The sequence below is a fragment of the Chroicocephalus ridibundus genome, chromosome 2 (assembly GCF_963924245.1).
Source record: "Chroicocephalus ridibundus chromosome 2, bChrRid1.1, whole genome shotgun sequence".
Taxonomy (NCBI): domain Eukaryota; kingdom Metazoa; phylum Chordata; class Aves; order Charadriiformes; family Laridae; genus Chroicocephalus; species Chroicocephalus ridibundus.
Window position 1 is genome coordinate 40,703,351 of NC_086285.1, and position 23,401 is coordinate 40,726,751.

A 23,401-nucleotide genomic window follows, 5' to 3' on the forward strand; every position below is an offset into this window, starting at 1 on the left:
GATTTTAAGGTATTGATTACCACTGTCATTGCCCCCAGGAGAAACTATTTGCAGATTCAGAGTCAAGACTGTTAATATACTCGCTGTTAGGACTGAGAAATTGCCATGTAAATAAAGTACTGAAGGACTTTAGCATGAATTTCTCTGATGGTGAAACCTCAGGAGGTGAGAACATCAGGGCGGATGTCACGTTGCACACATACAGACCCAAAGTTTTGCTAGCAATCTCAAAACTGACATTCTTCAAGGTTTTGTTCTGTGGGAAATTTTGCATATTTTGATAATAAAGGTTTCATTTTAATGTAATCTGTATTGCTTATGGAGGAGGGTACTTAATTCTTAAAAAAGACAGGAGGAAGGTATCGCATGTAGTAGCTCAAACCCTTTTTGTCATGATTTGGACTTCAAACACATAAAGCTGCAAAGCAGGTTTGTAACACTTCAGCTGACAGCATTAAAAAAGAGTCATTACCATTAATTTTATTGCAACAGCACCTGGGATCATAGTTATGAGTCAAGACTCTCTTGTCTCCATTGCTGAATTAACACAGGATAAAAAGGCTGCTCTTGCCCAAAAGGGGATTACACTCTAAATATAAGATAAGAAAGGCTCTAACAGATGGGTGCAGACTGTTGGAGCGCAGGGAAGCAAAGATAGACGTGCTTTTTGCACTGAATGGACTAGAAGCACTAACATTTCTAATTCCAAGCTTAGCCGCAAGGCATTTGATAGCCCGGAAAAGGACAGTAACAGCCAGTTTGCCCAGGGAGCAGTAAGGTTAAATGCTGAGACTCTGTGAAGTGACAGAGTGACTTGAAGGAGATGATTTGCAAATGATTGCTATATTTCTAATTATATATTTGCAATTTTATTACTTAAATTAGCTATATGTTTAGACTTGCATGTTTTATCTGTAATCTAAAACTTATATGAACATTATAAGATATTACAAGAAGGCAGTTAATTTAGTTACGTTATTAATTTCTCTTGGGTTAGGAACCCTAAAAAAAATCTTACCTTTTTGGTGGAGGAGGGGAAAAAACAGGAAAATAAAATTTAAAAAATGTTAGAAAGCATTTATCTTCACTACAAATAAATTAATGACAATAGAGCTGTTTATAAACTCTTCCCAGTAAAAATAAAAAGTTTAATTAAAATAATTAGCTATATATAGTACTTTCTATGTATTGACTGCCACAGTCATGGAAAGTTGATATTGAAAATATCACTATCTATTTCTTTCAATGAAGTGGGGAAGAGAAAAAAACCTGCTGACTTGCAAAAGCAAGAAGGATTTAAATCTTCCACATATCCAAATATAGCTATCTGACAAATGACTGTTCAGAAGAGATGTACATGTTTACCAGTGAGAAGAAGGTTTTCCAGTACATTTCTTTTCTAAATTTACTTACTCTTTGATAAATGAGACCTAGTTGTGCAGGAATGCAGGTGCACTTACCATGTACACTGGAGCATCTATGCAACAGTATAAATGTTTAGCAAATTATCATAAAATATCAAGAGGAGTATGTTCCTTGCAGATCTGCTGAGTTAGCTCTGAAAACTCTTATACATAACTCTTATATGTAATATAGTCAGGTCTCTACCTTGGAATAAACAACTCTACTGTGAGGGAAACCTTTATTGTGTGCTATGAGACTATTGCAAAGGTATATTGGAGGCTTCCTCATCAAAATGGACAAAAGACCTGTGCAGCTTTCTGATTTGTTTCGACACCTACAGAATAACAGTTGCATGTCCCAGAGGTGCAATCTACAGCCTTATGGGGCAGCAGGGTAGTAACGCAGAGTAGGGGTGAGAGGGACAACCCACCCAAAGCCTGCCCAGTCAGCCTGCATGGCTGGCCCACCAAACGGGACAAGCTCAGCTATCCAGTTCCCATTCCACATGGCAAACGGTCCTGGAGGAAAAGTTCTCCAGTAACAACCACTATGGTCATGCAGAACACCAGCTAGCTTTTTGGAGACGGTCTTGGAGCTCCACTCAAAGGGACACGTCTCCTCCCATACCATTGCCTTCTTTTCTCTCTCACCAGAATATACGATAGTCATAGACATAAAATAACTTTGCTGGAAAGAGAGGTTTTTTTGCCATGTGATGAAGAAGAAATATAAGTGGCTAATTCACATGAACTATCCACCATCTTAAGAAATATTTGGGGCTCTGACTGGAACTGCGTCTGGGCTGGTCCTCAGGGATTTGTCCAGCCCAGTAAAAGAAAAAGTAAAAGAGCAAAACCTTATTTTGCAAACAAAAGAAGATAGGACTTCATCTAGAAACGTTAATGTTTAATGCATGAACGTGGTTAGGTTCTGGCTAGAAACTGGGGCTTGAAATGGGTGAAGCTGTTGGTAATTCATGTGCACTGTGTTTTGAGTTGTGCAGCATTTTGCATTAGATGGAAGAGCTGCAGGACTCCACCCTATTTTTACATGTGACTAACCAAAGATTTTTTAAAAGATATCTTCCCAACGTTGTTTTCTAATAAAATGCTGGCATTACAAGTATTTCATATCTAGCCTATTGCTCTACCACTTACATGAATGTGCTCAGGAGTGATCAACCAGAGAGACTTGGGAAATCGCATTATAATCCGTGCACCTACAGTGCCTTCACTGGGGTGGATTACAAGCTTCCCATGGGATAAAAAGTATCTCTCCTTGCACTTATGGCCTTCCAAAATGAAAATATAAATTATTTAACAGACCACACCTTGCCAATGACAAGAAATTAAATGCTCCCCACAAAGGAATTGTGTCATTATCTCCAAGGGGGCATCAATTTTACCATGAGAATACAGAAATTTTACTTTCTTATTCTAAGCAGTGATACTTGCAATTTAGAGTTGAGTTTTGCCAGATAATTAAAGCTTAATTGTCAGGTTTTCAGCATTTCTGTGGGCTCAGCTGTGTTTTTGTTGTTACCAGCAACATTACAATTAGATCTTAGATTTTTTTCTTTTTTTTTTTTTTTGATTCCTTGATGGAGCGCCTCTTCTTCCTGAAACTACTTAGTTCATTGAATATTTATTGCACCATGAAAACTTCATTTTCAGTGAGCACAATGGGTCAATATCTTGTTATGACTTTGTTGAGTTACATGAGTTGATGCTCTACAAAATGTAATTATATTTGTGACAGCTTCTATGTATATATTCAATTAGAAATACAACAGCCAATTTATTTACAAAGGGTATTAGTCAACCTTACAAAAGAATTACATAGGATGTTACCTTTCAAATTGAATTAATTTTTGGAAGACCTGGCAAAGGTTAAGCTTGTATCTAAAAATGCTCTAACCAAAGAGACTATGCATTTATTTTGGAAAACTCCATGGGTTTTAAAAGGCTTTAAAACATCTGTCTCACTGTATATCTCTAGATGGTTACAAACTTTCTCTAAGGATCTAGGGAAAGATGCAGTTTCTTCTAGATCAGTGTCCAAGAAGAACACCAGTCAATGTATCTGCAAAGGGTACCCCATCGTTTAAGGCAGGCATGAAAAAGGAATGAAATACAAAAGTAACGATTTCACCTAGATGCCTTTGACTACAGAGGTTGGTGTATATTGAGTGTGCAAGCCTGATGGAGCAGTGGGGCATACGTGGACCTTCAATTTTCATCTTTGTTTTTCTTTTCTGACTGCACTGTGTCCAAATTCAGACTTTCTCTGGTTGAAGCTACAGATGCTCGAAAATCAGTGGTAGAATTCCCAAAATCTAGCAGAGGGTTACAATTTCACCTGACATTTTTTTATTTGATCTGTAAGAACTAGAAATTCACTACATCCAAAGATATGGCCCAGATCTCAGCATTATTAGAAGCATGGTTGTGCCTTGGATTTTGTCTCATGTCCAGCTCTTACTTCATTTGTTAATTTGGGAAGAGGTGTAATACAAATTCTATCCAGTTTCTCTGCAATGGAAGTCAAATGGCATTTTAGTTGAATCTATCCATTCCTTGTGTCCACTTCTAGTATGACAGCGACCCTAAAATTTGCTACATGTGAATCTTCATATATAATTTTAGAGAAAAGATGTCTCATCAACATATGTTTCTGAGAAGGGCATGGTTTTGAAACTCTCAACTATTTTTCTTCTCATTTTAAAATATTGTATTTCTTGTCACTGACATTGTTTGCAAGTTCCCCAAAATATGCTGTTAATTATTTCACATGGAGGTTTAAATTATATATATAGCATTTACATAAATGAAGGCTTTATTTTTGTTTATGCATTAGGCTTTAAAGAGATGAACATCTCAGATCTGAAGCATGAAATCTTCTTATAAAATTTGTTCTCTCCCCTCTAAAGATTTTATCTACTTAATAGAAAGAGGCATAGAGTACTTGATAGAAAAGGGGTCATTTTTTTCATCTTTGATTACTTATTACAGGGATTTTTTTGTGATTTTTATAGTCTATAATGTGGGTGTTCATCAAGCAAAAGTGTATAAACTATTATATATATCTGTAGAAAATGTTCTGTAATTTCCATCATGGTAATATCCACGTGCCTCACTTCTATTGGCACTTAAAAGTCCACTGAGCCCAGAGGTTAAGTATAATCTGCTTCTACAAGGTTAACATAGTTAACTCTTCATTATCTGGATAAACTGGTGCAATAAATGCACCAGAATGGTACCAAGAATTATGACCCACCCAAAGGAAAATGTGGGGAAATACTAAAATAGGCATAAATTAGATTTTAAAATATACCGTTAGTGTGTCACAAAGGAAAGAGAAAGGTGATGCTATGAACTGTGGAGGGTAAATACCTCTGCCATGCATTGATCTGCAGCACTAATCTCCATATTTGCTGCGTGCATGGCAGTTCCCAGGCAGCCTCACTGGTGCCTGGGCTCTGGTCCCAGGGTCACAGAGGGCAGCCTTGAGTGGCTCTGCGTGCCCCTACCGCAAGGACTCCAGCCACAGGCAGTTGAGGTAAAACTGTGTTTCATATAGACCAAGTTAAATCTATTTCTTTTCTATGTCACGTAAAGAATTTCCCTCCACAAAATTTGACTATGTGGATGTGACTGCAGTAGATGTTCCTCTAGTTCTGTCACACTGTCAGTCTCATTCATACCCATTTTATGTCTCTTTCTAGTTTAAGAAAAAAAATATATAAATAAATCCATCATAATAAAGAATGTACTCCATTAAGGACTGTGTTTCACAATGCAAAAATAAGAAAACACATTTTTAGAATAAATTATTTGGGGAATGACTTTAATATTTTTAAGCAGAGTTTCAGTGCTTGAGAAAAATGTTAACATCTTTCCTTTATCATATTTGTTTTCTGTCTCATTTTAGATGTCTACAGTTTACAGGAAAGTGTGCTAGCAAAATAAAGACCATGGGGAGCAGATTAATGCTAATGGTTCCTCATTGTCATGCAGCCATTATGCTTGTGTCTGTTGTACTAATATTGAAGTCTTTCTAGTCTAAATTTCATGCACTGCCACTTAACTTTTACTGATTTTGAATGTCAGGTAATTCTCTCCTTCAAATATAGCCTCTAGGCCAGAGCTGTTCCTTTGTAGCCTGTGCTTATTGACACGTTATATAGGTGCACCTCAAGTTTCCTCTTACACGTGTAACAATAATTTATTATCTTCATTTTGAAAGGAGCATAAACTCCTGCTGTATTTTACTATTGTGCAATTATGCCATTTGGACACATATGGCGGAGGTGCATTTTCACACTCCTAGAACCTGCAGCTGTGGGACACCGTCAGGGTTGTGGGGTTTTCTATTTTTAGTACATATTTTTTTTCTAATCTGGGTGAAAGAAAAGCCTGATTCATGCCTTATTTGTGGCCTGGTGCGATAAGGTCTGCCACGTTTACAGTCATCCAAAAGCAGTGGTTAAAAGTATGATTACTCCTGTCATCTCTGGAGGTCTTTAATCCTTAAACCATCTGCTCTGGTACCTGGGAGCCTCTCCTAACATGACAGGCAAAATTCCATCGTATAACCTATAACCTATAGGTTATACGTATACCTAACCTATACGTATAACGTATAAACCTATAAACAAGTGAGCAAGTTTTGTAACCAGTGAAAGGGTAACAGCTAAGTGGTAGGAATGGTGCTGTTTAGTGTCCAGGGAAAAATGCAAATGTTTTAGCAGGAAAAAATTGCAGATGTCAAAACCATGTTGACTAGACAGGGATTAAAAAGGCTTTGAGGATCCTGAGAAGAATTTGAATACTTTAAATGAGTAATCACCATGAGAACAGAGGCAATGATCATTCAATAATGCAGAGTCATGCACACTAAAGTAGTAAAACAATTTGGTCTTCTTACATACCTCTAAATTTTGAATGCATTGTATCAGCCAAAACCAACTAGAGAGTAACTGTGAAAAATCCTTTGGAAGCAATCTTAAAAGCAAAACTAGTGTTTTAATGTCTAATGAGTAATAATTAGGGTTTGATAAGGTAGAGTATATTCATTATACTGTTATATAAAATGATGATATCATTTCATTTAAAACACAATGTTAGTTCTTGTCTCCCCTCAAATGATCTTTAACTATGACATGAAGAAGCACATTCTGAAGAAGTGACATGGACAGTTGATGGCAGTGATTTGGACATGTAAAATCTATCTCACAGAGACTGTAATCACAAGTGCTTTTACGTAAAAAGAAAGGAATTCACTTACTTGTTCTATCTTAGCAACTGTCTTGCCCTAAGGTTTGTTTTTTGAAGGTTAATATTTCAAGGAAACAGAGTAGACATATAGGCTAAAATCTTGCCTTCACAGTGGGATCTTTGCAACAGTTTTCACCCATTTAAAATTGGAATACGAGATGACCTTTTGCAGAGTCGAGTGTACAGCTATGTAATGAAGGGATGGTGTGATTTCCCATGCAAACCTGTAGCTCCTCGCTGCCTGACTCTAGATCTGAAATGAGGAGCTATCAGCAGTGACCAGGGACTGCTTGCAGTGGGAGCTCTCAGGCCACATGGTGATTTTCATTTAAAAATGCGTTCCAGTGATGAAGGATCTAATTTCTCTTGTATAGTTTTTATCTTTTCCTTAATGACCCTAAACGGTTCACTGCAACACATGTTAGTAGGCATAAAAAATACAGACTTCTATGTTAAAAGTTATAATCTCCTTATATCAGAAGGCTGTATGTGCTCCAGTTCAGGACATTTTTTATTATTATTTTTCAGTTTGGTGACTTATTTACACTTTTTGTCTTTTGTTCTCCAGTATTTTAGGCTGTGTTTGGTTTTGGATGGTTTTGTATTGCCTGCTATTTCATAAGGTACAATTCCAGGGTTTTGAGAAGTATAAAGAACACGCGTCATCTAATAAAGCCGCTGCCATCTTTTGTGTTTGCATTTAGAGCTCCAGGGTTCTTCAGTTGAGCCAGAAAAACAGAACTCAGCCTGAAACATAGCCTTAAAAGATAACCCACATTTGACAGTGTCCTTTAGTTTATCCCAGCATTACTCATTACATATTCTCTTTCTCTGTTATCAGCATAATATTGCTTACTCTCTTCCCTCACTAGCGTGAAAATAAGGTTCAAATACTGTTTAAATACAAAAAGGTGACAATGCGGGAATGGATAGTCTTTTCTACCTTCGCATTGTCCCTAGGAATACTTGAAAGTCCCTGAATTTGTTATGGAACCACAGCTGAGAGAAGGTGGGCCTTTGTGTCACCCTTTCTCTTCTAATATCATCACCACTGTTCTATTGGGGAACCATTCCTGCATTCAGGGATGTTCTAAGAGATTCTCCTCATCCATACCTCTTTGCACTTCCAGTCACAGTAGTCCAGAATAGCCCAGAGAATTTGGGTCTACTTTTTAACTGGAAAAAAATGTCTATCTGTTTTATAGAATTAATACTGTAGGTACTCAATGCATTAGAAAATGCAACTATTTTCTAAGTTGTTGAAATGAAGCGTCAGACAGGATGTTGTTATGTTAAGTGACTGGCATATAAGGAAAAACTAAGTAGTAGTATTGAATGAATCTGCAAATTATAGGGAGTGATGTACCTGCTCAACGCACTACAAGCACCAAACTGAGGGAAGACTGAGTTTCTGGATGTCCGGTAAATGAGGTAAATGAGATAACGTGTTTTACATCTAATTATAAAGTATGCCACCTATGGATGCTTAAGTGCTTGTTTATGTTTCTGCTGGTACTTGAGCACTTCCCAGATACAGGTAAATGAAACTCAATACAGATTATTTCAGCAATTTTCAAAGTAGCCTAATGGAGCTGGATATCCAATTCCTACTGACTTTTCTAATGGGACTTGGTTACTTAAGTGCTCTTTTTCCCTTTGAAAAAAATCTTCCTCTTAATTATACTAATTGGTGCTTAAATATGTTTTCAAAGTCACAGAGCTATATCTAGATAATGCTAATTCAGAACCAGACAAGATTCATAATGCCAAATTCTGGGAAGCTCCCTCTGACTGCAAGGTATGTTTCTTTTTTCTCTTCTTCCCTGAGGGCAGAAATTAACTACGCAAGTTTGCCAGCGAATCTGCTGAGAGCTGTTACCTACAGGAACCAAAAAAAGTAAAAGGCATCAGTCAGTCATGCTGTCTTACAGCTATTTTCATTGGCTAATAAAAGTGTTTACAGCCAACAGTATCTTATCTCTATCCCCAAATGGAAAAAAATGTACAGCTATCAACAAAAATCTGAGAAGTATAGTTGATCTGGAATATCTTGCAACATTTTATATACTTTGGCTGAAACCTCATCCTAAATAATTTCTTCAAAAGGTCCTGATTAGGATCATCTCTAACAGCCAAAATAGAAATGAGAAGCTGTAAACATGCCCTTATCTACAAATCAGAGGAATATATTTATTGGGTTTTCGCTTTCAGTTATGTATTTTCTGTTCCAAATCTCATGGTCCACCTCTAAAGAAAGTTACTTAATAGTTTTCCTTTATATAGTGGTAATTTTTTTAGCAATTGTTAACAATTGCTAATAATTGCTAACTGTTCCTGTTGTAGCTCAGTGATAAGCCATTCATCTTACTGATCAAGATCGTTTGTCTGACCCTCAGTTATGCCACAGAACTGGGCACAGAGTGCTGAGCTTGTCTCAAATACTGACACTGATGTCCTGGCCAGAAGGGCTCGTTAGAAACTGTAAAATGTTAATATTGTATTTTGAAATATTGTAGAGACTTCTCCTGTTTGATACAGTGTAGGCATTTACTTTTATACCTTACCTCTGCTAGCAGCAATGCATCCTTTGGGAATAATGATGTCTCAGTAGGGTTGGGTTTTTTCCTTGATAACCTTGAGCATAAAGTGTGCTGTAAAGGAGAAATGAGTTTACAAATATCTATCAATTAAAGAATAGAGTCATCTACCTTTTCTGGATAGCAATGAAAATGTATTTGTCAGAAAGTGAGTCCCGTAATGTTTCGTATAAAGTTACAATAGGTAAACTCTTTTACTCTTTTTGTTTGTTTGTTTGTTTGATAGCTGAACTGAGGTGGAGAAACTTGCAATCAGGTGCAATATGACAACCAGGAACAACAATTGTGAAATTCATTCAGATAACAAAAGGCAGAAAAATGGGAATATAGAGGCCAAGAATCAGTGGCTTTTAGAATACTCCCAGGAAAGAGATTTTCTCCTAAGAGGTGTTATTTCAGTATTCACACATCAGTTACATTTATTTAAAATAACTTATTTGATTTGTTTCAGTTTTGCCATTCTTCAAATGCAGTAGAATACTTTCAAAACCAGAGACTTGAGTATAAAATAGCCTCATGTGATTAATACTTTCTATCAAGGCAAAATCAAAGAGATTTTCATATGCTTTCTTGTCTGTTGACAAGGTAACCAGCCCACCCAGTACTGGCATCCTATGAAAATACAGAGTGCTTTCATTGATGCTTTTGATTAAATTCACTGGCCCTCGTAGAGTGGGTCGGCAGGGTCGTGGCTAGACCTTGCGCTGTCATCACCCAGCCCTTCTGGCTTAGCTTTCTCTGTAGGAGAGCACGCAAGAGAGTATGGAGCTGAGGATGGCAGGAGGCATGGCTCAACAAGTCTGCTGTAGGTAGTCAATTCTTACAGACTTTTCCCCCAGCTTAATTGGAAGTGCTGGGACAGATGTTTTAAATCTGCCCCCTACTTTTGCAGATATTCTGTACAAGGGGATTTTTCCCATTTCATACTTGGATTCATTCAAAATGAAGAAATGGATGCTGATTGAAGTGGAGAGAGAATAAGTTTCAGAAGGTGATTCAGTCTGTCAGGTCTCAGTTTACAACAGGAGGACCTCCAACCAATTTTTCTAAAATAAAATTCTGCCTGCCAGGAATATTATGTTTTGGTGGTTCTCCCTGAATACCCAGGGAAGATTCCCGTTCTCCCGAGCACACTGCCTAACAGGCAAAACTGGGCACAAAAATTGATTTTTAACTTTTCTTACCCCATCTTGATTTTTGTGAAGCATTACGTTTATGCAGTTTATTCAGGTTGTTTGTTTTTCTTTTACAAAAGAGGAACTGCATCCTGGTTTGTTGCTTTGGAGTTTTCTTGTTGGTTTCTTGTTGGTATTTAAATATCTATGAGGCAGTAGCCAATTCTAGTTTCTCTAACACACATGGACTCATTTAGCAAAATTAAAGGAAAGATTAAATGAACAATTTAGAAAATACTTACTGAAGCATCTTTTGAAAATTAATTCTGGTTTGTAAGTTATGTTGTTTGAATCTTTTCTACTGTAAAAAGAAACATGTAAAAAGCTCTAAATATTTAATTATTATTATAACAATTTAGTCTTAGAATCTCAAAAAGCTTTCCAAGCAGTAATTAATGGAAAGAATCAAATCGATGTTGCATTCTTGCTGCAGTGTGATGATTTTTTTCTTTTCAGTGCCTTAATGGATTTTGTGAATTACCTAATTAGACGTGTAATATGCAATTCCAAAACACTTGATTTCCATACAGAAATACAGTTATTATCATAAATAATAGTGCATAAGAAAATACCCCAGAGATACAATACTTAACGTGCTGTATAAATTCCTACAGTTTAATGTTCTTTTATTCTTGAAATTGTGTGAATAATGCAGCGTCGTCCAAATAATTTATTTTGGAATTATTTTGGTTTACAGAATATGTAGTTTTCATGGTGCCAGTATTCCTTAATAGTTCTTTTTATGCTTTGTTTTTCAGGTTGGCTTCATGAGCTAGGAAAACGTATTGAGTCTCCTTACTATGAGAATAATACACTAGGAGGCCCATCAATCAGAAGTGCCTATATAGCTGCCCTATATTTCACCCTCAGCAGCCTCACCAGTGTTGGGTTTGGAAATGTTTCAGCCAATACCGATGCTGAAAAGATCTTCTCCATTTGCACAATGCTGATTGGGGGTAGGTACAAATGCTAAGCATCATGTAAAACGTTTTGAGGAGGTAGGGACACGTAAAATAAGAGCTGAAATTTTGCTAAGTTTCTTGAAAAAAAAAACAAAAACCAAACCAACAACGAGTTTAATTTTAAATGGTAAAAGAAGTAAATTTAATTTTAAATGGTAAAAGAAATAACTTTGCTGCGTTTACACTAGATAAACTCTCTTAAGCTGACATACTTCTAACCTGTTGATCATTTATGGTGACAAAATACAGTTGTCACCCAGTAAAACGTAAACTCGAATTATTGTCAGCGTGTGACCCAGCCACGTGCCAGGGGAGTATTTTGGTTAAGTGCCAGGCACTTTTTGGGTCAGCCAAGTAATAGGTGCATGTTGAGCTCCAGTTCAGTCCCCACAGCATCCCTGGGGACAACGGCGCGGGGAGCCGGCCAGCCCAGTGGTGTATCTGTCTGTGAACTGGTGCGTAGCCACATGTGAAAGCCCAGACCAGAGATAAGGCAGCAGAGATAGAACAGAGCCAGGAGGGCTGTTTGGTGAGACGTATGTGACTCTATAATAAACAAAAAGCAATTTCATTATCACTGCTTCAGATTGGAATCAAAATGCAATGTTTTGGTCATATTTGGAGCTTTTAGTAGTATTTTTATTTATGTTAATTACCTAGTCATACTGTTGGGGAAAGCCAGCTGGTCGTTTATTGCCACCTCGTTTCTGCTGAGGCACCTGGGCACAACCAGTGTGCTGGTGGCACCTGCAGAGCTTGGTAAGCCCAGGCCAGTTGAGAAACTACCTGCAACTCTCTCTTTACCGTCATCTTCCTCCTCCCAAAATTTATCTGTGCTATTTCATAGTGTGTACATCATACAACTCAAGGATATCACAGTGGGTGTGAAGGGTAAAAGCAAGTCACTCCTAGAGTACTTCCCCCCTCTTTTTTTTTTTCTGCTTGCCTAATTGTTCTGGAAATACTAGTAGGTATTTCTCCAGGGCTAGTCAGTAAGGCACTGATTGTCAGCTTTGCAGCATAAATTTTCCTGGGCAAAAATAAATTGGCAACTTGACGCTTGAAAGCCAGGGAACACGATGAATGACCCACAAACTATATACGTGCAGCATCAAGTGGTATAAAAAGTGCTCAATGAGTTATTGTCATTTTTCCCAGTCTTGAAAATGAGTGGCAGTAATATAATGACTCATCCAAGAATGATATCATTATGGTTTTGACAATGTCACAGAAACAAAAGCAGCTCATTAATTGCTTTTGCTGCGTAGAAAAAAAAATTATAGTTTTGAAATGCAATGTGGTCTCTGTGTTTTGGGGCTTTCACTGCATAAAATCTATTGGAATGAAGGAAGGAGTTTTCACTTCCAGCAAGAAATCAAGAGATATCCTGTGCAAGGCAATAACAAATATTTAATTCACTTTGATATGGCAGAGCTTTCACAAACTTTAAATAGAGTAGAATATAAAAGTATCCTATGCTTTTATTTAGTCCAGTTATAGCAATTCTTTTTAATTTCTTATATTATTGAGCGGTAGAACAAATACGCTTATGCACTGAATAAATTATGAAGAACTAGTCGACTGAATGTAGTTAAAGGGAACTGAAAACTGAAAGGTAAAGTTGCTCACAGACAAGCAGGTAGAAGAATGATTTTACACGTGGGAGAATCCACTGAAGAAGGTATATCCAGGTAAGAAAGCAGAGCAGGCTGGTTTGCAGATATTTTCTTGAGGAACTGTATTTTAGATGGTATTTGAGAAAATAAGTATGGCAAGGAAACTTGAAGGAGTTGGCATCGTATAGTGCAGACTGGTTAGCACACCTCAGAAAACTCTGAGTACTGGTCTGTATACTTTAGGGCATAATACATTTTCATTTCTTAAAACGTGTTTTGGTGTATAGTTTTGGCTGATATTTAATTTTCAAAAAGTGGTGTCTTGAGAAAAAAAGATGTAAGTTTTTTACAGTTCTTAAACCAAGACATTAGTATCACATTTCAGGTGTAATGGATATCATGATTTAGTTTAGCCATAGGAATGACGTGAGTTTATTGCAACCCTAAAGAAAGCTGAAGCAAGAAAAAAAACCAAAAACAAAACCAAAAAAACCCAAAACAAACAAAAAAAAACACAACAAAACCCCAAGTGCTAATTTAACAGCTAAATAACTTCTAATATTCTTGTTTGATTTTTACCCACCTCTTGGTATTAATTTTTGTTTTGCATTAATTTGAAATTACAGCCTAAGACGAGTAATATAGTGAAGATAAAAAATCTTATTCTACACAGTATTTCTTCTTGAAGTTGGAAAGAAAAGTTACTTATTAAAATTTAACCAGAATTCCTAGGATACCCAGCATCTGTAAAATATGAATCACATCTGTACTCTGCAGATGACTGTACCATGTGCTGTCTTGTATTCTGAATGTTCTTTGAGCAAAGAATGTACAGTTTTGTATTAATGAGACTGGAGGCCCATTCTAGTAGCTGCAGTCCTTTCTGGACAGGTGTTCTTCTGTTCCCTAAACAACAAAAAAAATAATTTCAAATATACATTAGAATCAAGGCCACTGTATGAAATATGGCTCCTAGAAGTTTTTGACTTGTCCTGCTTGGTTTTGGAGAATGGATTAATAGATTTCTTACAGAAAGTAACGTGGGTCTGTGATTATTTGATAAAGAAATCTCATGCCTATCGCAGCCAGGAATAGCTTGTCATCATCAGTAGCAGTTGTCTTCTTGATTATATTTGTGCCTATAATAATATCTCGGAGCTCTCTACACTGCCCAGCTCCTAACCTTGGAGCCTGTTGGGAGACTTACAGTAACACAAGTGATTTTCACTTATGCATCCATACACCACCTAACGTTTTATCCCTCCCCCCTTTTTAAACTGATTGTCACATCCTTAAAGAGGCTAACCTATCTCTTTAGCCTATTTAGCTATGTCTGGCTGAATTGTTTCAGCCCTAGCTGACATATTTCTATTATAATATCCTGTATCTGGCATTACACCAGTCCCGCACATTTTGTTGCCCAATTCTGATGTTAGTGACTTAGTAATTCACTGCAGCATCAGGAACAATACATAGTTGATCCAGCTGATTCTTCTTAGAAATAAATTTTCAATTATGCATAATTTTTTTTCTAATATTCATACCTGATCTGTTCTTCCTGCCCTGCTTTTCATCTATCTTCTTTTACTAGCAGACTTGTATTGACCTCGTCATATCATTGGATCACCTCTGCAAGAATGCATGCTGTATTGTGAAACCACATCACACTGTGGTGCATTCTCTGTTTTTCTGCACTCCTTTCACAATGAAAACATAGGTTCCTATGCTCCTTTGTGTTTTACTCAGCCTGTAAAAATTTTAAGCACTCCAAACTAAAGAATTTTCTGCCTGTTTCTACCAAGTAAAAGCATTATTAATGACCAAAATGCATCCTTTCCTCCTCCTGTTCCCCCTTGTCTCGCCTCACTAACCCTGGGCTCCCGTAAATTGCCTTAGAAGGTCAACTTCTTATTTGTCTTGTTTATAAACCAATTCCTTTGTCACTCTGAGGAGTCTGTCTCCTTTCTTTCAAGCACTAGAAAGACAGATGTCCCTTAAGAGTAATAATCAAGTTCTTTAACAGTTTTTTCAATAAACAATTTGTAAATTTGTATTTTACATGCCTCAGATCAATACCACATGACAGACAATCTAGCAGTGATTTTTCCCACTGATAATCAGCAAGCACGTTTCTGCACAGACAGACCCAGGCAACCTCTATCTGTAAGCATTTCTTCAATTTTGCTTCTGGTCTTTTTATTCCCAAGCCAGTCTCTAATTGCAGACAAACTCCAGGATGTCAGAACTTTCTGATGAGCAATTTCACACCATATTTGACCTTCTCAACCAACATAAGAAATCAGATTGACAGTTTGAATATATCTTTTTTTTTTTAACCTGAGTTTCTGCTTTACAATGTGGGTTTTTTTCTGTCTTTTTTTTTAACATCTTATTCCCTAGAATACGATAGATCTCTAAATGTCGTTTGCAATCTCATTCCACTACACATGGTCCTCATTAGTAATTGGTTTTATTTATATGAGTTCTCTGAAAACTATTACATTCTATGTAGTTGCTAACTGACCATTTGAGTGTAGTTTTCATACTGATTGATAGTTTCTCATGATTTCCTGAGCATGCCTGCCTACATGTGTTCATCTGTTTTCCTTTTTTTCTTAGACTATAAATTAATTAGGCTTGGGTATTCTTTTGCTTGTTACCCTGACTAGATAGCATCAGATGTGGTTCTAGCCTATCACATGGCTGTGACTGCTAGTGACACAAAAAATGGAAATGGATAATCATATGAATACTACTGTTTATTACTTATGAAGTCTTATATGCAAAAGCTTTACTATATCTATCAAGCAGGAAACTGGTTTGCTGTGAAGATCCTGTTGATTTTCTGTGTTACTTTTTAACGATGAACAAGTGACTCCATATTGCACGATTGCTGTCCTCCCTAGCTCTGATGCATGCCTTGGTGTTTGGCAATGTGACTGCCATAATTCAAAGGATGTACTCCAGATGGTCCCTTTATCACACAAGAACCAAGGATCTGAAGGACTTTATACGGGTCCATCACCTGCCACAGCAGCTAAAGCAAAGGATGCTTGAATATTTCCAAACCACGTGGTCTGTCAATAATGGAATTGATTCCAATGAGGTAACAAAACGAGGGAGATCGTATGTTTAATGGTTTTGACTATTGACTTACAGTTGGTGTGGGTGTGTGTATGTAATTTTCCATTTGTGATGCTGTGTTTTGTGTGAAGTAACATATAGAAAAGAACATGCCTAAAAAAAAAGTTAGGTTATCCCAGGAAGAGGATAACCTATTGAAAAATCTGGTTTAGAACGTCACAGTGTATATTAAAAATTCAAAGTCCTCCATAATGCTGAAGAGGCATTCATCACAAACCTTTTGGATGGTCTCAGCAGAAATACCCCAGGGAGCAGTTTTGCCTTTCATCAAACAAAAAATCTACTGAGTTTTTGGGGTGTTTTTTAAAGGAGGGACTTCTTTACTGCCCTCTCCTCCCTCCTTCATTTTCTTTTGTTCTTTGCAATACTGTAGACAAGTGGTGTGGCCTGAGTTTTTATGTTATTCATTTCCCTATATTTTTGAACGTTGCAGAATGTACCATGAGAGTAAAATCAAAAGATGTATTTCTGGTCGTGTCTTTGCTTGCTTGTTTTAAATGACTTACCCAGGTTATGTATTACTATACTCCAGGAAAAATAATGACTTCTCTCTGCTGGAGTGTTATTTGAATGAACCATTCCCTTCAGAGCTTTCATTATACATGTCATTATAAAACTCAGTGGCCTCTAAAGATAATGTGGAAATAAGCAGAAAGATTTGGGTTTGCGAGTATTCTTTTCCTGATAAATTCTTTTTGTGGTGTGCACAGGACAAATAATGGGATTTTTCAACAGCATCCTAGCAACAGAAGGAGCCTAGTAAGATTTACAAACGTACAAAAAACACTTAGATGTTGGAGCTTTCCTAGATTTGGTTAAGGATCACCTTCAACTTCTGTATTTTCTGTATTTTTAGTCGCACTGAAGGTGAGTGACTGCTGTACTACAGCGGCAGCCTTTGAAGAGACCATCAGTATTTCATGATTTGCCACCCATCCACAAACTGCCCTGTCTAAGCCCACTTGGTCAAGTGTTGTCTGATTGCATTGCTCAGATGCCAGATCCCTTCAAACTACAGAGAAAACTATGCTTGTGGGCCTGCAGCTTGCATGGTCCAAGCGTTGCCCACAGGCAGGCAATATACTTTGCATCAATGGGGTGGATACTTGAAAACGCTTAAATATTTTTTTAAAAACTCCAGCTGAAATTTTTGATGATTTGAGCAGGTTTATGTCATTCTCAGAAGATTGTCTCTGAGCAGAAAGCTTTTTCTCTCAGTTTTGCCATCCTGCAACAGATCTTCTGTAAAACATACATAGATATCATTAAGTGCTGGCCAGGCTATAACAGGAATTTGCCTAAAATTACGGCCAAGGAAAAACAGGAAGACCTTATGGTCTTTTGGTTTCCATAGGTTCTTCCACTGAACATGCACCTTGTCTCCTTCAGTGTCCAATTGCATCATTTAAAAGAAAAGAAGGAAAAAAACCAAAAAAACGCAGAAAAAAACCCTGTAGAGGTTTGCCATATAGACATTTTTTGGAGTTATTCTTCTTCCAGGGGTTTTACCATAGAAGAAGCAATATAGCCTATTGATGAATTTTATACAAGCATTTTAAAGGAAATCTAAACTAAATTAATTTTTGCTCTTTTTTCAGTGTATATGCCACTGTATAGAATGGTATATACTGTAAGAGCCTACTGTGTTCTAACAGCTGAGAAAAACTTGAATGAGGTTAAATTGGGCATTAGTGGGAATTCCAATGCAGTGGTGTTGACTTTTGTTCCTTGTTTTTGTTTAAAGGCACATTTTTATTCATGTTTTTCCTGGAATTTATCAGTCTTTATGAGTGTAAAGATTTATTAAGACATATCACACATGTCTTATCAAGGGGATAAGAAAAATCAAAGGGAAATCTTTCAATCAGTACAACATGCGCAGCACTACTAAATCAGATGACTTTTGCAAAAGAGGAAACAAATTATTTCACGCTTTTCCTTTTTTTTTTTGCCCCCTTTTTTCTTTTTTGCACAGCTTTTGAAAGACTTCCCAGATGAGCTGCGTTCAGACATCACCATGCACTTGAACAAGGAGATTTTGCAGCTCTCCCTTTTCGAGTGTGCCAGTCGCGGTTGCCTCAGGTCTCTGTCTCTGCATATCAAAACCTCCTTCTGTGCTCCTGGGGAATACCTCCTCCGGCAGGGAGATGCCCTGCAAGCGATCTACTTTGTGTGCTCAGGTTCCATGGAAGTCCTGAAGGACAGCACGGTGCTGGCGATTCTCGGTATGCTCGTAATCATAGCTTCAAACAGAAAGAATGGTCCTCCAATGTAGGAGGACCTTCACTATTAACCGATGGCTTAGCGTGTCCTAGTAGCCTGATGAGAAAGAATTAATTAGATTTTAATCTGCCATTCATACTCTATGAACACCCCTAATTTTTTTTAGCTTACACTTCCTCATTTTTTGCCCTAAGGAGCATTCGGTTGCTAGAGTGTTAGCTGTGCAGTATTTCACTTGTATCCTGATTTTCTTTTACTTATTCTCTCTCCTTTGCATGTAAGGAGGTACTTGCTAGCTTTTGATACAAATTGCTGCTTTCAACTAAATTTGATTTATTTTATAGATTTTATCAATTGAAAATTGAGTATTGACACCTCAAAGGACATTGGTTATTAGTTCTTAAATCTTTCATGAAAATTAGTGTCCAGGCAGTGCTCCTACTAATGCTCCCAAATGAAAGAAAGCAATGTGAGCCTACTCTCATTCTTTGATGCATGCATATGAACACCCCTTGCAGGACAGCCATGTGGTGAAAAACAAACATTGTTGGCTCTGCTCCCCAAATAGTTACTTCTTCAAGCTAATTGATGCTGCCAACAGTCATCTGAGTATATTAGAACAGAGAAAGGCCAGAAGTCCTGTTCTAATAAATTTTGTTTAGTTGTTCTTTGCTAGATGACTGCTTTGACTTATCTAGGGTTAAGCATCTCTATCTGTAAATTTCAATGATTGGCCTCAATCTAATGCCTACTAAAGAGATTCCCTTTATCATCAGCTAAAGGAAGATTAGACTTGTCTGAGTTAATGTTTGATAAAGTAAAATATATAATTTTACTCTAATGTAAAGAACTATTTTATTGTGGATTTAAATGTATTTTTCTTTCTAATAACTTTTAATATTCTTATAAAGCAGAGTTAAAAAGAACATTTCCTTTTTTGCTTTCCTTCCTGTTTTGTGGGATTACACTAGACTGTTGATAATGCAAGCTTCTGGTCTTCTGTAATTGAATTTCCTTTATTTTACTAGCATGCATTTTATTGGTCTTTTTTTAGAATATAAATGTGATACACGTCCTATTTTTTTCATAACTCTTTAATTCCATTAGATTGACAGTCCACATCACTCTATCACTCATTTGTAATTAGGAAGTTTTCGAATGCCTCTATTGGATCGCATAGATCAAAGCTATAAAATAAGGCTTAGAAAAAACATAAGTTTATATATAGCAAAAGGTCAAGAGCTGTCCCCGTTGGAACTATGATTTCATTAATGATTCCATTTTCAGGCACTTCTGAAAATGTTAACGAAAGCATCATTGTGTAATGGTGACAATGAAAACAATAAGAAAGAGATTAGTGGATTTCTGAGAGAAGTTAATGAAATCGTAATGCAAAAACATAAACACAATACAATGAAATAATGTTTTGTTACAGTGAATGGGAGCTTCATCATTTAAAGCCTAATTGACACCAGCAGAAGGTGAATGCATCAAACCTGTAGGTCCCTATGAGAAACTGTGTTACTGATGGGATGTAAATCCAAGAGCACAGTTTTTTCCCTGACAATGCTGGGTTACTTACAGTTCCCAGACCACTATTTTATAATTCTGATTCTGATTGTAGTGGATTAGGTTTTGTTTACTGAACCATTCTCACTAACAAGCAATACAGCAACAATACAATGAAATGCTCTGATTAAATACAGCTGTTTGGTTCCTCTTGAGACTAATACTTGATATCTAATAATGATGGCCAGGATATCTTTTATAGGACCTTTTTTTTTTCTATAGCAGTTATGTACTGTTTGGGCACACATCTTGTTAAAAAATATTAGCAATAAGTGATTTAAAAGATAAAGAGAAGAAGTTTATAACTGTGACTCTATGTCCCAGATATATTATCAAGCAGATGTGTCTGCATACACATTTATAAATAAATTTGTTCTCCAGTGAAAAAGAAAGAAAGAACTAATAAAAATACCTTACATGATTCTGTTCATGTAACAACTGTTGATATTCAAGGTACAATCATTTCACTACTGCATTGATTCTACTTGAAACTTCAGCTTACTACCTACAGCCTTTGCTACATGATTCTCATTTGAAAAGAAACATACATTAGCATTCCCAGATCAATTGTAGTGTCTTTCAGGCTGACGTTATGTCATCAAACACTAACTACAATCAAATACAACACTAACATTTTTTCCAAATTATTTATGCATTATTGATACTAATACAGTTTGTATGCCTAAAAAGTTTCTAATTAAGGTGTTTAAAAATCAGCCTTGGTATATTTGAAATAATTTTTCCCTTGTCCATATTTACACAGCCAGAAATAGATTAACATTGCCAGCCCTCTGCTTAATATAATCAAAGAAATCTAAAGAATTGTCGATATTTACAGTAAAAAATAAAAATGAATTATTGTTTAGCTTTACAGTATATTTGTTTATGTAGGCATTACATCATGTGATGAGCAATGACAAAATGTATCGTCTATCAGATTTACCTTTCCCAGACTGACCTAAGCTAGTGCTAGTTATCATTTATACTAATTGATATTTTTAAGAGACCCCAAAGTAGCATTAATGTATGTATATTCCTAGTATAAAAGAAAATCCCTCCCTATGCTGGGTCTATGGTACTTTTGAGAAAGTTTTACAAGCTCTCTATAAAGAGAAAAAATTATCAGTAGTATTTTCAAGTATAAAATTATCTTATTTAAGCAGCTTCAGGAACGGTTGCCTTACTTAAAGTCAAGAGTAAACTTACTCTTTAACTGCACCGTTTCCTGTGTAATATGCAGTTGGAATCACATGCTGGGTGGATTTTTAGAATTTACAGTCTTCTTTTTTAATCACAGAATAATGTAAGATTGGAAGGGACCTCCTGAAGCCACCCATCCTAAACCTGCTTAGAGAAAGGCCAAGTTAGCTCAGCTTGCTCAGGGCCGTGTCCAGGCAAGGTTTGAACATCTCCAAGGTTGGCGATTCCACAGCCTTTCTGGGCAGCCTGTCCCACCGTTTGACCAGCCTGATGGAGACTTCCGTGTCCTGGTTTCTAATCATAATTTCTTTTGTTACAACTTGTGCCCAGTACATCTTGTTGCACTTAGCATCCTGACAGAGGAGCTCAGCTCTGTCTTCTCTAACACTTTTCCATTAGGCTGTTGAAGACAGCAATAAGGCCTTTTCTTCTTAAGGCAGAACAATACAAAGTTTTTTCAGCCTCTCCTTGTACATTATGGTCTCCAGCCCCTGATCATCTTGGTGGCCTCTTCTGCACTCACTGTAGTATGTCAATATTCTGTCTTGTACTGGGAACCCCAAAACTGGCCATGGTACTCCAGATATGGTCTGACAAGTGAGGAGGAAGAGTGACTTCCTGGGACTTGCTAATGCTGCCCAGGATATTCTTGGCCTTCTTTGCTGCAAGGGCACATTGTTGGCTCATGTTCAACTTCTTGTCCATAAGGACCCCCATCTCCATTCCTGGAGAGCTGCTTTCCAGCTGGTCAGTCCCCAGCCCATATTGCTGCCAGGAGGTTTTCCATCCCAGGTGTAGAACTTGGTATTTGTTTTTGTTGAACTTCATGAGGATCCTGTCAGCCCTTTTCTCATTCATTGAGGTTCCCCTGAATAGTAGCTTTGCCCTTCAGCATATCACCCACTTCCCCCAATTTGGTATTGCCTATAAACTTGCCAAGAATGCACTCCATCACAAGTATTTAACAAAGACAATTAACATTTGAGGAAGACAGTGAAGTTCGATGGTTGCTCTTTGGACTTTATACCTCAGATCAGATATTTATGGAAGCTTTTCATTATAAAATTTTTGTGCTCTTCATTATAGGGTCAGTTGTGTTTTTTAATACATCCAATATTCTAAGGCAGTCTTGCCCATAAATGACAATATAATGGCTTAAGAATTAATTCTTTTTTCTTGACAGAAGTGCCATTGAGCTACACATCTATTAATAGCCCAAACAAATAAGATAGCTACATCATGAAGTGTAGCTATGCAGCCATAGCTATCATAGATTGTGAATGTTTTGTGATCCAAATTCTAAGTAAAAGGGTCATTTGAACTGACGATCTACACTTAATCATGTCATTGTTAAAATGGTATCTTAACACCTGCCTGTTCGAACAAAAAAAACCACAAACCACCAAGCTACAAACCTAATGTACACTTTTTGAAATACAAAATTGAACCTGCTATTAATTACCAGTATAAATCCTAACTTTATACATATTTACTTGACTGATCCCTTAAATCTGGTAGTTACAAGTCTGGAAATCAGTCTTTATACCTCCAATTAATTGCATATAAGATTGCACCTGCAAAAAAAAAAAGACAGCTTTTAGGCAAAGATCCTTTAGAATGTTATTATTTAAACAATGCAGTAGTAGCAATGGAATTTAAGATTTAGAAATTATATTAAACAGATTTGTGATTCAAAAAAGAAGTAAAGAATTCATGCTTTTTAATTTTGTATTTTCTTTCAGGTAAAGGAGATTTAATTGGAGCAAACCTATCCATTAGGGATCAAGTTATTAAAACAAATGCAGATGTTAAAGCTCTAACGTACTGTGACCTCCAATGCATTATCCTCAAAGGTCTCTTTGAAGTGCTCGACCTTTACCCAGAGTATGCTCACAAGTTTGTTGAAGACATACAGCATGATCTCACATACAATCTTAGAGAAGGCCATGAAAGTGATGTAAGTATCTTTAAAGGTCTCTGCAACTATTGTTACCTTTAAGATGTTTCTCGTACTTTAGCCAGTTCTCATAACTTTTTCCCAGTAAAGGAATAATACACAGATTGCATTAAAAGGACTACTCATTCCATCTGTTTGATAATTCAGTCATTACCTACATGAATCCTTTATCAATTGATCAGATCATAAACAGCGAACGCGTTCTCTGCTTCTAATTTTCCCATAGAAAACATCATCTATGAGAGAACATTTTTCTTTAATATTTTGTCATTTTTTAC

At 36.7% G+C, this 23,401-nt stretch overlaps 1 protein-coding gene across 1 annotated transcript in view; it reads left to right on the forward strand.

The window, feature by feature from the left end:
- Positions 1 to 23,401, forward strand: part of KCNH8 (potassium voltage-gated channel subfamily H member 8) — a 191,313-nt gene that overhangs the window by 132,594 nt on the left and 35,318 nt on the right. Inside the window, exons 8-11 of the mRNA XM_063325153.1 lie at positions 11,211 to 11,408; positions 15,937 to 16,136; positions 18,150 to 18,399; positions 22,909 to 23,123. Coding sequence (XP_063181223.1) covers positions 11,211 to 11,408; positions 15,937 to 16,136; positions 18,150 to 18,399; positions 22,909 to 23,123 — 863 coding nt within the window. The remainder of the gene's footprint in view (positions 1 to 11,210; positions 11,409 to 15,936; positions 16,137 to 18,149; positions 18,400 to 22,908; positions 23,124 to 23,401) is intronic.